At 27.8% G+C, this 14,991-nt stretch overlaps 1 protein-coding gene across 19 annotated transcripts in view; it reads left to right on the top strand.

Annotated features, from left to right (window-relative positions):
* Nucleotides 1–5,680, top strand: part of Shot (dystonin-like protein short stop) — a 103,063-nt gene extending 97,383 nt beyond the window's left edge. For 14 of the 19 annotated variants that reach the window (XM_074246683.1, XM_074246684.1, XM_074246679.1 and 11 more), the window contains 6 exons: nucleotides 1,243–1,411; nucleotides 1,533–1,658; nucleotides 1,881–2,064; nucleotides 2,686–2,805; nucleotides 3,041–3,100; nucleotides 3,769–5,680. In XM_074246683.1, coding sequence (XP_074102784.1) covers nucleotides 1,243–1,411; nucleotides 1,533–1,658; nucleotides 1,881–2,064; nucleotides 2,686–2,805; nucleotides 3,041–3,100; nucleotides 3,769–3,934 — 825 coding nt within the window. In that variant the 3' untranslated portion in view covers nucleotides 3,935–5,680. Of the gene's footprint in view, nucleotides 1–766; nucleotides 1,197–1,242; nucleotides 1,412–1,532; nucleotides 1,659–1,880; nucleotides 2,065–2,386; nucleotides 2,450–2,685; nucleotides 2,806–3,040; nucleotides 3,101–3,768 lie in introns of those variants that run through there. The other 5 variants (XM_074246689.1, XM_074246695.1, XM_074246685.1 and 2 more) reach the window with 4 other exon arrangements.
* The last annotated feature ends 9,311 nt before the right edge of the window (nucleotides 5,681–14,991 follow it).

The raw sequence follows: 14,991 nt of genomic DNA on the forward strand, positions 1-14,991 counted from the left end.
TTTAAAACTCTGGTTAATATAATTGAGTTGTTATTGGTAGCTTAGTTGCTACGCGCGTTTGTAATTAGTGCATTGTGTGTATTTTATTGTGTGAAAATCCAACGCTCATTTATAATTTTTTGTCATTAATTAATTTATCTTTGATTATATATTATTTTTTTTTAGTTTTTAAAAAATTCTTTTCAAGTCGGTAATTTTTTTTTCCTTCAAAAGAAACTTTAAAATTTTTTATAATAGAAAATATTCTGATATTGGCGCAGAAGAAATAAATTTTTAAAATTTATTATAATTTTATTGATATTTTTTTTTTAATATATTAAATTTTAAAATTGATAAAAAATTAAAGTATAATTTTAAAATATAAATATATAAAGTGTATTATTTTCAAATGAAATAATAGAAAATTTTTAAGTCATTATTTATTATAATAAAAATCTATATCATCATTTTTAAACATTCTTAAAATAATTTTATTATTTGAAAAATTTTTAAATCAATATTTATTAAAAAAAAAAAAAAAAAAAAAAATTGTGAATTATTAAAAAATTACCGACTTTTTGAGCATTGATTATAATTTTGTAATTTATCCTTTATTTTTATTCATTTGAATGCCTCAAAATTTTCCCTGCTAGATAATTGAAAAATTTGAAACCAAAAATCTTCGAGATAATTATAAAAAAATATAGAATAAAATTTAAATAAAAAATCGAATACGCATAACTTCTATCTATACTCTGTAAATAAATATTAATTAATGCTGGCATAGTGGCGTTGATTGGAGATACTTCAAATCACCATAAGCTACTGTATCTTTCCCAACTCCTTTTGGTAAGTTAGCATGCTTCCGTAGAACTACTTACTTGAATTTAATTATGGCCAGTAATTTAAACATATATTTTTCTATCATTATTAGTCATAATTAAATTCAATTAGCACATAATCCATTCGTAGGAGCAGTTGGTACGTACACGAGTTTACTTAGCTGTAATTTTCTTGATGTACAGCAAAAATATTTGAATTCATAAAGTAAAATTTCAAATGATCAATAATTGAAAATAATAATTAAAAAAAAATCCCATTTAATTTTTATGATCTTTATGAGTTCAAATGATTAAATTAAATCACATACTCATACACTACTGTAATAAAATCCTATTGTTTTGTACTCACGCTTGATTTTCATCTTAAATTAATGGTAATTTTAATTTTTTTTATTCAATAATTATTTTTTTTTTCATTTAGGTAAGAGAACGCAGCGTTAGAAGTGTGCCAATGGGACACTCAGGAACTCATCGAGCGTCAAGATCTTCATTGAGCGCTGGAACTCCAGATAGTCTGAGTGATAACGAGAGTTCATTCAAATTGTCAACAAGAAAGACAAGTACTCCTTACAGGAGTGTTATTACTCCAAGTAATAATTTATTTAATTATTTAATGTCTATTTATATTTATTATTTATCAATGAAAATTATTTATAGAGTAAAAATAAAATAAAAAACAAATTATTAATAATTATAATAATTTTTTATCAGGTGGTAGCCGTCCATCTAGCCGTCCAGCATCACGGCCAGCAAGTAGACCTAGTAGCAGACCTACGTCAAGACAAGGTAGTAAACCACCAAGTCGCTATGGCTCTACACAATCTTTAGATAGTACAGGTAATATTATTTAACATTTATTTATTTATTTATGATTACATTTTTATCTGTAGAATGTTGAGTAATAATAATTTTATACAATACATATCATCTGCAAAGAGAAGATAAATTTAAAAAATTTAAGAAATTGAAAAAAAAAAAAAAATGTTTTTTGAATTTAAAAATTCAAATTAATAAATCACTCAATAAAATTTTTATTATTAAATTATAAATAAATTCCAGACGAATCAGGAACTCCCAGTCGTATCCCAAGAAGAACATTAGGTACAACTGGAACAACACCGACCTCAAGTCGACACAACAGTATTTCTGGTAGAAAACTCATGGCTCCAGTAAATGGTTCATCAACATCTCGACCGCGTACACCTACTGGACTCATCAGTCCTGCGAGTGGCGTTCCTACTAGGTAAGCATTCTTTAAAAACAAAATTTTTTTTCTAATAAACATACCCTGCATTAAAATTTTCAGATGAAAAAAAACTAATACGCATTGCAAATTTCTAGATTTAACTGCATTATCAAACGCATTAAAATTTTTAAAAATCATTTTTAATAAATTAACACATTTATTGCGAAATCATAAATTAAAAAAAAATCAAGCAAATTAAAGCCTTTATTCTAATAAAATTAATTACTTTAATATTAATAATTTGTCGATTAAAATTGATCGAGTAAAAGTCATTGAAGATAACATAATGATCTAGAGCCATTACTCACAATTTTTTTAGGCTGGGTTCGATCTATAGAACGTCGAGTATCCCAACTCTTTCTGGTGCCGTAACACCAAATAGGTAAAGCGTTATTAATATAATATAGTAATGGAAAATAATTTTGGGAAAATTATCAAATTTTAATACGGTATTGGGATAAAAAAAACGCTTAATCAAACTAATTCCTCTTAATCTGGTGCTAGGTATAAAAACTATCCTATCATAAAACTATTTAACTGTTTACATCATTTCAATTAACTTTCAATATCTTGCTCTCTCTCTCTCTATCTCTCTGATACGACTTGGTGGTGGTTTAGTCGCTCGCGGATTCCTGTGTACGTGGGACCAGATATTAAATCTCCTCAATCAACAACGAGTAACTTTTCGACTCATTCCACGCAAAGCAACCACTCTACAATTTCAACTGATTCGACTGGGTATGCCTGATCTGTCGCTAGTGTTTCTTGTCCGTTTTCTTTGGTTTTGTTTTTTTTTTCATCAAACATTACACTTTTGATCCACAGAACTCAAATTACTGCACGATTTTTTTTCTTCAATTTTTAAAACATATTTTAGTTTTAATTTAGAAACCAATCCATTTTTTTTTTTTTTTTTTTTTAAACAAGTACTTGGTTTTTGCTTTTGAAGTACTAACTCTCATATAAATATCAGGGGCAGCTCAGTCTGTACCAGTTCGGCAACTAACTATTCATCTGCTGTTAAATATGCTAGGTAACTAGCATTTGTATTTATTGTATAAATGTTTTTTTTTTTTTTTTTTTTTTTTTTTTTGAGATTTATGGAATAATCATTTTGATGATTTTATTAAAAATTTTATTATTATTATTTATCAATACTTAAAACAAATTTTTTTAATTATCTTCAATAAAATTGGTGAAATAAAAAGATTAAAAAAAAAATTTTTAGATTTTTTCAACAAAATTGATTAAATAAATAAAAACGAAAATTCCATTAAAATTATAAATGAAAAAATATTTTTTTAGATAACTTAAAAAAATTTGTCAAATAAAGAATTAAAAAAAAAAAAAATTTTTTAAATACTTCAAAAAAATTGATTAAATAAATAAAAACGAAAATTCCATTAAAATTATAAAAGAAAAAGATTCTTTTTAGATTATTTCAAAATAATTGGTAAAATAAAAAAATTAAAAAAAAAAAAACCAATTTTAGATAACTTAAAAAAAATTGATTAAATAAAAAAAAAAATTACATTAAAATCATCAACAAATTAAAAAAAAAGGATTATTCGATAGCTTTAAATAAAATGCTTAAAAAACTAGCTTGTAGATGTGTTTTCACAAAATGTCTCAATGTGAACAGTAGTTGATGTAATAAAACTAATTGATTCCTAAAACTAATTAATGCCTTTATTTATATAGGACACGAACACCGTCGAGTGGTTCATCGACACCCTTGCCACCGGCGTCAAAGCTCTCTCGCAAGCCATCAGGAGCTTCGGATACTTCAGTGTCAGCTCTTCCAGTTTCGTCGCGCAAAGGAACCAAGCCCGTCGCCATCGGCGACAGGGCTCCCTTTAGATTGTAATTAACATAAACTAAACTAATTAAACGGTCTACGTCCGAATGTTTATATTAACAAATAAAATATCGTGTTTATAAATCTAGATAATTCTGATCGAGCTTTTCATACTATTTTTAATCAAACGCAATGCCAGTAACTATAAGAGCATCGCTATTGTCTACATTGTCTAAAAAATTAAACAAAACTAAAAAAAAAAAAGTTATACATCGTATACATTTGACTATCATATACAAAAATAGAATGGACATATTTAAATGTAGTGAAAGAATTTAAAAGATGGAGAAATTTATATTTATGTCAAGTTTTTTAATGAACTTGCTACTAATATTGAATTAATATAATTAATTATTGAGCTTTCGTTTAACGAAATCATAAAAGTTTAACGTTACTAAGTGACAACAGATTTATAAATAAAGTATTGTATGATTTATTGGTCACAGATAACAGTTAATTTAAAAGGAAAAAAAAAAAAAAAAAAAAAAATTGAATAACACAAAAATAAATTAACAAGTGTTTCTAATAATACAGAGTTTTTGGTGATGAAAAATGAAGTGTTCGTACATAATAACAACGCAGTCTCGTTACACATTGTTTGAGGAATGCCATTTACATAATATTTATACTTATATACAATTCTATTATAATTATCGCTGATTAAATATTTAATTAATTTACCATTAAACCACTAAAAATTTGTTCTTAATTTTTTTTTTATAAATAATTAGACGTAATTTGTAAAGGATTGAAGAAGTATTGCGCTTATGGTGATCCGGTTCGGGGTACAACATCATAGGGCGCTATTTGCGCAAACTTCTCTAATTTTAGTTGTTGATTACAAAAAAAAAAAAAATTATTTAACATTTTATTGGAACACTTATGATCTGATAAAAAACTAACATCTAGATTTAGGTTATTTTTTTTTTTTTTTTTTTTTTTATGAAATGTAATAATAAAAACTCCTCTCGGTAACTGAGAGCTAGATTATGCGTGTTTAGAAGTTAACATAAATATTATTAGAGTACTTTTTATTTTTGATTCTTTGCCGTCACGATAGATTAAACATTTGCGATATAAATTGTTTGTTTGTTTTTTTTTTTTTTTATTATCTAAAATGCAAATGCTCAATCGTGAGATATTTATTTGAAAGTAATTATATAATTATTATTATAATTACAATTACTGTAATTGAAAAAAGAGAATGAAGAAAAAGAGAAGAGAGAACGTATTATGTAAATATTGGTTTGTTCTCTTGGTTAAATTAAAAATCCACTTGTTTTAAAATGTGCGTTGAGTTAAAGCGGAGGATATGATTAAAATATACAATCAAAGTTAGTTTTACATTTATGTGGCACAAATGTAAACGAATATTTTTTGTTGGTATAATTTTTTTAATCGATACCTAATAAGTTTTACGAAAGTCTGCAAAGAACATGATAAATAAAGTGCGACATAATATAGATAAGTTAATATTATAATAAAAGTTAATAAAACAAATAAGTCTGAGGTAATGCCTCTTAATCGTTAATAAATAATAAAATATTTAAAAGACATTTATAATTCTTTTATATTAATTATTAAAAATGCAACTAATATTTTAAATGATAGAAAAAATTCCTCATTTCTACTATTAATTTTCTAATACGATTAATGTATTAACATTGTTATAAAGATTTATGTTTTGCCTTATTGTAAAATTTCTGTATCGTTGCTAATATGCTGTGAAAATATACATATAGATATATATTTAAATTTATTGTTTATTTTTTTTTTCCTTTAATTTTTATTTTAAAAAAATATCTCAAGTATGATTTTATAAAAAAATTTATGTTCATTAAAAAAATAAAGTTTTTTTTTAGTTTTAATTATCGAACTTTAGCTATGAGATAATTATTCAAATCAATTAATCATATTTCAATTTAATAAAACAAAAAATTTAATTTTAATATTAAAATTAAAAAAAATAGAATATTTTTGATTATATTAAAAAAATTTGTCACATACCTTCAAGAAGAAATTTGCGATGAAAGGCACTTCCATCAGGTCACATCGCATTAATTTTAGAGCGTTTCTCACTTTTTTCACGGTTTTGCGATTCTTATTGGCAAATTCAGATTTATTCCAAAGAACATTCTTATTGAAGGCCTTCTCATAAATCCACTTAGCTTCCTCTACCAATTCCTTAGATTTTTTGTCTTCTATATGAATCATAGGCTTGGAGCGAAGCTGCATCCTCTCTGGAATATCCTTGACACAGATTTCCTGGTCTTCGTCAGTCAATAGTGCTCTCTTGAAATCACTCGGCTCGTAGATCTCGAAGATGGATTTTATAGTAGATTTTCGCTGGGGTTTTCTGGTGCTTTTTTCTTTGTCGTCATCCTTCTGATTGCCTTGATTCAACTGATCGTAGTCAAAATCATCGCCAAACACTTCCCTCGTTGCTTCGAGGGATGGATTGACAGCACGTTTCCTCTTTAGTCCTTTTTTTATGGGCTGGTCCTTTTCGTCAACGATGAAGTCATCTTTATCGGATTCTTCGGAGTCTGATACTTGCAGATCTGACAGGAGAACCTGGAATTTTAAAAAACAATCATCAATTTAATAAAAAAATTTAACATAATTATTGTAAAAATTATTATACTAAATAATTATTGTAAAAAATTTTTTCTGTAAAGATAGTTCTAAAAAATAATCTACATTATTGAGAGAATAAGAAAAATTTTATGTCCAGGATGGTCATGTGATAAAATCGGTTTTTTTTTTTAGTTAAATTTAGTGTCATTGCAAATGATTATGATAAGTATTTAGGCTGCATTCGAAAATTCTCTATCTCTAGATACTTGATTAAGAAATGACCTTGTATCTCGTGAACTAGTGACATTTTTATAGATATAAGATCACCCCGACATTACACTAATCGAGACTTTTCATTTGAGTACCCACATCAATTTTTCATATATTTATATATATAACATATATGTATACATGAAAAATATATCAAAATGCATGTAAGTACTCAAATGAAAGCTCTTGATGAGTATAAAATCGAGATGAGCTTATATTTTTAGAAAAGTCAACATTTAAGAAAGTAAGTAATTATTAAATAAAGCAAAATTTTAATTTTTTATAGTCCACAAGTCACGGCAGTTACATAGTGACTGCAAGGTTACTAGTAAGAAATAGTATATTACACTACTAGGGCCGAAAGTTGAATTTTCGGCCCTGCGCACCATGATGTGCAGGACCGAGATTTCAACTTTTGGCCTGTGTAGTGTATACGATTTTTCTTCATAGCCGGTCGAAAGTACGTTACCAATTTTACTTTTTTTAACTTCAACTGCAGATAAGTATGTCTTGATGCCTGCCCCGACATTTGCGGCACGAGCGAAGCGAGTGCTGCTGGTCGTGGAGGCAGGCATCAAATACATTCGAAGAGTCAAGTCTGGTCATATTTTTTACAAATAAATTAATTTCATTTTTTCAAAGATGTATTTATTTTCATTAGTTTAACAAACTATATTATTTATTATAAAATTTCTCAAACAAAACATATTATAAGCGAAAAACTCTTATTGCATTTTTTTAATCGTTTCAATTTTCTCTTGAATGATCGCAATTATTAATAATCCTTCCATAAAATACACAGTTTTCAAACTTGATATTGGAGCAGTTAAAAATTATATCTCCACTGAGTATACAGTTTTGATAATTCATAACTTGATTATTCAAATTAAAATTTTTAGATGAGTATTCTGATGATAGTTTACTGGTAGGAACATTATTTTCAGAAATTTTTCTTATTTAACAGATGACAAAACAACATTGATAAATATTTTTAAGGTTAAAGGTAGCAATAGAAATTACAGCAGTTAAGAATTTGCTATAGTGACGGAATAAACAGTCCCTAGTTACAAGTGTAATTACGCATGAGAAATTCTTTCCTCCCGCCGTTACAAAGGGCGCGCGTGTACTTCTCACAGGGAGTTAATGTTGAACTTTCTTTCCTGCCATTAGAGAGGAAAGTACGTACTTTCGACCGAGGTATGAAGAAAAGATTTTTTCTCGGCTTCCTCTCGGGCATCATGACGCGCAGGGCCGAAAATTCAACTTTCGGCCCTAATAGTGTAATATACTATTTTTTTTTTTTTTAATAATTATTATCGGTCTCAATAAAATTATAAAAGTTGATTTATAAAATGATAAAAAACTGGGATTCTTACTGCGATAAATAAATAAGAACTTAGTTTATGTTCCTAGATAAAATTCAAATAAATAATTAAAGCTAAAAGTTGTCGAGTCGACTCGTACATATACGATGGAGTATATACGAGAATGTGCGTAGAGAAAAATCATGCATGTATTGTGCTACACATAATTACATCTATATCTGTTGAGAGAGAGCGTGGGCGTACGAAATCAGATGACTATATCTATATATTAGCTGTAGCTTCGACTAGAAAATTCTCGAACAATTTTCTTACCGGAATTCGTTTAAATTCGGGAGTCATCGTAGTCGTCAAGTTGCGGCGTAGGCGCAGAACGGTATCGCGCAGATCGGGGCCGTATAGGAAAAACCGAATTGGCTCGTGCGGTGGCCAGGACCACGAATCAAAAAATATTTCGAGTATGATTTTATAAAAAATTTATGTTCATTAAAAAAATCTTTTTTTTTTTTTAGTCTTAATTAAAGAACTTTAGCTATGAGATAATTATTCAAATCAATTAATCATATTTCAATTTAATAAAACAAAAAATTTAATTTTAATATTTAAATTTTTAAAAATAGAATATTTTTGATTATATTAAAAAAATTTGTCACATATCTTCAAGAAGAAATTTCAATACTCCATGGACTTATTATGTAATATACTTATAAATAAATTAAATAATATATTAAATTTTATAATTATACTTAAATCCTAAACTTAAAATAAATTATCCTATTTTTATTAAATAAAAAAAAAAAAATTAATTTCATTTAAAGATAGTGTCAATTTATTCAGAATATATTTACAAGTTCAATATTTACATTTTATCTCTTGAACCAAAAAATAAATTAGGCCATCATGAACTTGAACTTAGAAAGGATGTTAGTCGACGTCGGATGATATTAAAGCGGCTGTTGTGGCTGCGCAGTGGGTCCACTGGGATGCCGTTTGAACCAATTAATTATAGCTTCCAAACTAATGAAAATTAAGTTCCTAAATAGGAACCCTCGATTGGTGACGCTGAAGACCTCGTGGCAACACACCTTGTCGGCAATGTACGACAGAACAAAACTTGCAGGTTTTTTGTCAGCGGAAATAATGTACGCAATGAAAGTGGGGTTCATAATCTTCCGCTTCTTCACTATTATCTCAGCTTTTTGTTTGGCTCGGTCAATATCGCAGAAGTAGTGTCTAAATTTGACAACTTCTGCAATGTAGCCCGACATGACGTTGATGTACCTGGTGATGATTTCATCCAAGTCATCAAACTTCTCAGCTCCGATGTACAAGCTGCGGCCCAAGGAAAACTGATTAGGCTTGTCTTTTTCAACGATGTCAATATGTTGATAGACGTCATGATGAACCTTCCAGATGATTGACAGGTTGTCAATTTCCATAGTGCTCGGTATGATCAAGCACTCTCCTGGAGCCATAGTCTTGATCTTTCTCATTGCCTCTATCAAGGTGATATTATGGAACGATAGATGGGTTATGATTCTCTTCGAAATGACGTTTCTCATGGTCATCTTCCTAATTTCCTCCTCCTCCATTCGTTTGTCTTCTCTCTCCGTTTGGTGGTTATAGTGAGGATCCTTAGCCAGTTTGAAGACATTTTTAACATCAGCAAGGTCACTGTTTTTGGTGGAACACTCCCTGCCGAATCTTTCTGCGTCAACTTTGATAACCCGGCAAAGAATCATTTGATTGATCATACTTTCGTCAAGATTCTGGACCTGTGGACTGGAAAAATTGTTGATTCGAATGTACCCATCCAGTCCATTTTCCAACCTCAGCTTGACTCCGACTCTTTTTCCAGGACACTTGTTGTTATCAAAATGACTCCACGCATGAGATAACGACAGAAAATCTTTGCTCAAGCAGAAAGGACAATGCCATCTTCCTGTCTCATTATCCTTGATCGGATTGCACACAACTAGCTGATTATTCTGGGGCTTCTTGTAGTCGAACCCTGAGACAGTCACCTGGACAATTTTTCCGACATAGAATGTCTCTGAAGATTCCTTGGACAGCAAATTGAAGATCTCGTTGGCGGACAGTGGTTTGTATGGTCGTCGTGTGTCCCTGTACGGGTGCCTCAACTCGCTTTTTATGTCAAGCAAGGTTGTCAGTTTGTTGCCGAAGCCCCATTTCTTCAGTTTTTTAGCATAATTCTTGATCTCGTCGATTTTTACATTGTCTTCCAGATCGTCTTCCAGAGCGTCAATTGCCATTTTTCTGGCCCACTCGTAGCTCTCCGGGTGGATCCTTGTCTCGTCCAATGGCTCCGGGTATATATTCAACTGGTTGGAAATAATAGAACCATAAATAAATAGAACCAGTAAAAAATAAATAGGAACTTAGTTTAAGTTTATAGATAAAATTTCAATGAATAAATAAAGCTTAAAGTCATTATTTAATGAAGCAAAATTTTATTTTTTTATATTTCACAAGTTACGGCAGTTACTATGTAACTTGATAAAAGATTTTTTTTTTTTAATTATTATCGGTCTCAATAAAATTATAAGTGTTGACTTATTAAATAATAAAAACTGAGATTATTACTATTATAAATAAATAAGAACTTAGTTCAAGTTTCTAGATAAAATTCAAATGATTAATTGAAGCCAAAAGTCATTATTTAAAAAATTAAAATTTTAATTTTCTATAGATCACAAGTCACGGCTGTCAGATAGTGACTGCGAGGTTGTTAGTATTACCTAATTTTCAAATTAAATTATATTTTTTCGGACCATCTTAAAGATAATTAATCAAAATAAAAAATTTACCTTGTTATCATTATCCGCATTATTAAATAACGATTCAGCGATTTTTTCCTTTTCAGCCTCCTTGTCTTCATCGGATTTGTTAGCTGACATCCGCCTTAAACGCTTGAAGAGATTCGCCCGTTTGAATTTACGCCCTAGATTTTCTTCCAGCAGTTCATAGTCGTCTTCATCTAGAGCGGAGTCGTTGTCGGAGGTTTGTTTTCCTTTGACTCCAGATTCACCATTAGACCCGTTTTCGTCTTTGGTGTCATCATGGATGACACCCTTGACACCCTTGACAACAACTTCGTTGTCTTCTTCTGCACTGCTGCTTTCGTCGTCACTTAGGATCGCCCATTTCCCGGGCTTCATTTTGACAACTTTTTCAGTGCCTGATAATTCAGCTTTTCTGTTCAACTATGAATAGAAAAATATAATTAATAATCAGAGTCATAGATAAATTAATTGAATAAATTTGTTTCTTTAATTTGGTCATGAAATTATTATCGAAATATTCGAATCAAGATTTTAATGTCAATTGCAAGAAAGTTAGATACATTGGATTTATTTTACAAAAATATCATGTTAGAAGCTTTCACACATGGATAATAACGAATTTTAAGCTCATGTGACAAATTTTCTAAATTTAATTTTAGATAAACTTAAAAATTTGTTTAAAAAAAATTTTCATGTCTGAAAGAAATTATCAAAAAAAATTTAACAATTTTAAAAAAGAACTCAAAAGTCTGTTTAAAAGAAATTTTCATATAAAATTTAAAAATCTTGAAAATGAACTTAAAAATTTGGTTAAAAGAAATTTTCATAAAAAATTTAAAAATTCTGAAAAAAAAAAAAAGTTAAAAATTTTGAAGAAAAAATTTAAAAATATTGAAAAAAATCTAAAAATTTGTTTAAAAAAGCTAAAGATCTTAAAAAAATTTTGCAAAAAAATTTTAAAATCTGTCTGAAAGAAATTTTCAAAAAAAATTTAACAATCTTGAAAAAGAACTCAAAAGTCTGTTTAAAAGAAATTTTCATATAAAATATAAAAATCTGGAAAATAATCTTAAAAATTTTGAAAAAAAAAAACTCGAAAATTTGTTTAAAAAAAATTTTGAAATATTGAAAAATAACTCAAAAATTAAAAAAAAACTTAAAAATTCGTTTAATAGAAATTTTCATCAAAAATATAAAATTCAAAAATCTAATAATCACGGGTCTAAATTTTTAAATTTATTAAAAAAATCATGATTTTGAGAAAATCAATTAAAATAATTATTTAAGTGGAAAAAAAATTTTTTTTTCATGATTACTAATAAAAGTATAAATAAAGTACTTACAAAATTCATTTTTTGTCGATGTATAAAAACTCAAAAACTTTTAAGTGTGTTAGCACAAAATTATTGCAAGAATTTCGTTTTAAATAATACACAAAGTATGTATTTTTGAGTTAAAACTTCAAAAGTAAATTGAGATTTAAAGTCAGGTAATTCACGATACTTGATTCTTCGAAAGAATTCAAAAATCAAACTGTTTGAGAAAGTATTCAAGAACTGATCTGTACGAGATGCACTGAGGAATTGATTTGTACTTGAGTTGCCAAAACTTACGACCAACCTCCTGAATCAAAATATCATAGGAAGGATAGATTGAAATTTGATTGGCTAGGGATTTTAGGAAGGGATACATTTTTACTATTTTAAAAATTTTTGCAGTCATACCTGAAATTTACAGAAGCGCACGGGAAAAAGTAATTCCACAACCCAATGTAGGTACACTAATGGGAAGGATTATAGATGCTGTATATCATAATTTTCTTAACGAAGTATTAACATAAAATTTTTCTCTAGGCGCTGAGTTTACAACAAGAGATCTTTGAAATGTACTTAGGATACAATTTAAGGGATTGAAGCGATTTATTTTTGAACGTCTGTTCACTAAGTAGAATGGCGCTATTGTTGCAAAAAAAAAAAACCCATGTCACGGTAATCTTTTAGTTAACTTCTTTTTTTTTTAACCATTTTTTAGTGACATTTTCGGTGAATTTTGGAATTTTTTTGATTACGCCTTCACAAGATATAGAATTTTCAAAAAAACCACTCTTATTTCAGTTTTTTTGCTTATACACTAAAAAAATCGGGAGTGAATCTTACTTCCCATTTACTCAAATTACTTAAAGTACCGGAGTGGAGTAATTCAACACTCCGCGTTGAAAGAGAATCCAGAGATTCTTTCAGCGGAATACCTCCGGAGTGAATCTGGTTTTGATCCAAAAATTCACTCCGACACGAATTTAAATTATATGATTGATTGAAGAGTAGATTTTTTATTTCTATTTTTGAATAAAAATAAAAAATTTTTTCAAAAATTATAAAATGCTCATTTAGAGATTTAAAAAATTATAATTTATAAACCGATTTTTAATATCAATCCGAATAATACACTTAAATATTGAAAATATTCATTGGTTGCTTTTGGAAAGCAAGGACCGGATCCGATAGGCTACTACGCGCCTAAAAAGTAACATTAATATTTTAGAACTTTTAAATTGCAAATAAAATTATTTTCAAATGATTTTTTTTTTTTTTTTGTAAAGAACTTCGGAAAGTTTCTGAAAAAAGCAATGATTAAAAATCAAAAAAACATTTGGATTATTTTTAATTTGATATTTTTTTATCATTTAATCAAAAATATCTTAAAATTTATCAAGCTGTAAGTTCGTTATTGTATGAATAAATATTAGCGAGCGTTAAAAAATTTTTAATCGGCTAAAAGAGATTTCAGACGTATAAAAATTTAATAATCGTTTTAAAATTAAATCCGGTAAAATTTTATCAATTTGTCTAGATTTGGCGTCTCTAAACTTTTTCATCTGTCAAGATTCCAACCCAAAATTATGAGAATCGTAAATTATTATAAATTTTCCCGGAAATAATTATATCTCTTTAAAAACTTTAGAAGCCGGAAAATTCTGCTCACTTGGGTTTTTTTTACGACGTGGCCGTATTCTTGTAAGCAGAGGTTGCAAAATATATGACTTTAATCCCTTTTTGCCGTAACCACATTATCATTTTGAAGTTGTCTTTTCTTAAACCTCAGTGTTAGTACTTTGTAAAGAAAGTAACCACACATCCATGTATAATTTATTTTTAGGGTCAGAATGTCGGAATAGTACAAGTGAGTATTTAGACCATAGAGGTAAGTAATAAAAAAAAAACTACCTGTCCTACTTTAGTGTATAAGGCGCTCGGCCCACACAATAGTCCCGCATCTGAAATTTATGACGAAAAATTTACTTATTACCTCACAACGTTTAAAAATTTTTCGGTAAATAATTACAAGTGGGGTCAACCATTTTAATTTTGATTTTTTTGAACGAAATTTTTATTCGATTTCATTGACATATATATTTTTTTTAAAAATACATAAAAGAATGAAATATTAAAAAAAATTGATTATTTGAACTTGAACAAATTTAAAAAAAAAAAATAAATTTTTTAGAATATTGTGATAATCAGCTTTTTTTTTTAATTGTTTGTTCTTTATGTACTTTTCAAAAAAATGTATTTCAAAAACATCAAAAACAGATAAAATATAAATTTTATCCAAAAACTTGAGAGTTAAAATTTTTTTAAGGTAAAAAAACTATCGAAATCTTTATTTTTTTCTTTCATGACATTTTTTATTACAAATGCTTCGTAAAATCAAGCAGAAAAAAAAAAGAAAATTTAAAAATGTTAATTTTTTACATAGTTATGGCCCAAATAGAGTTGACCCCCTTTTAAATAATAACCAAATTTTCTATCAAAAGGTTTTAAGTTTTTCTCGCTCAAAAATACAACTATGATAGATTTTTGAGGTCGAAAATTTAATAATTATATTAAAAGAAGTAAAAATATTTTTTTTAATTTAAAATTTTAATACTTACCGAATGAATCAATTGATTTTGATGGGGCTTGTTTCATTTGACGCATTATTTACAGCACCTATTATATGATATTTTTGAAATTTCAACCATAGATTCTAAAATAATTGAAAGGGTTATAGAATATCTCTCCACAGGATATGTTAACGATTTAATAAACAATGA

Source organism: Cotesia typhae, unplaced genomic scaffold (genome assembly GCF_013202065.1).
Source record: "Cotesia typhae breed Kobodo isofemale line unplaced genomic scaffold, CoteBio_Ctyphae contig_48, whole genome shotgun sequence".
Taxonomy (NCBI): Eukaryota; Metazoa; Arthropoda; class Insecta; order Hymenoptera; family Braconidae; genus Cotesia; species Cotesia typhae.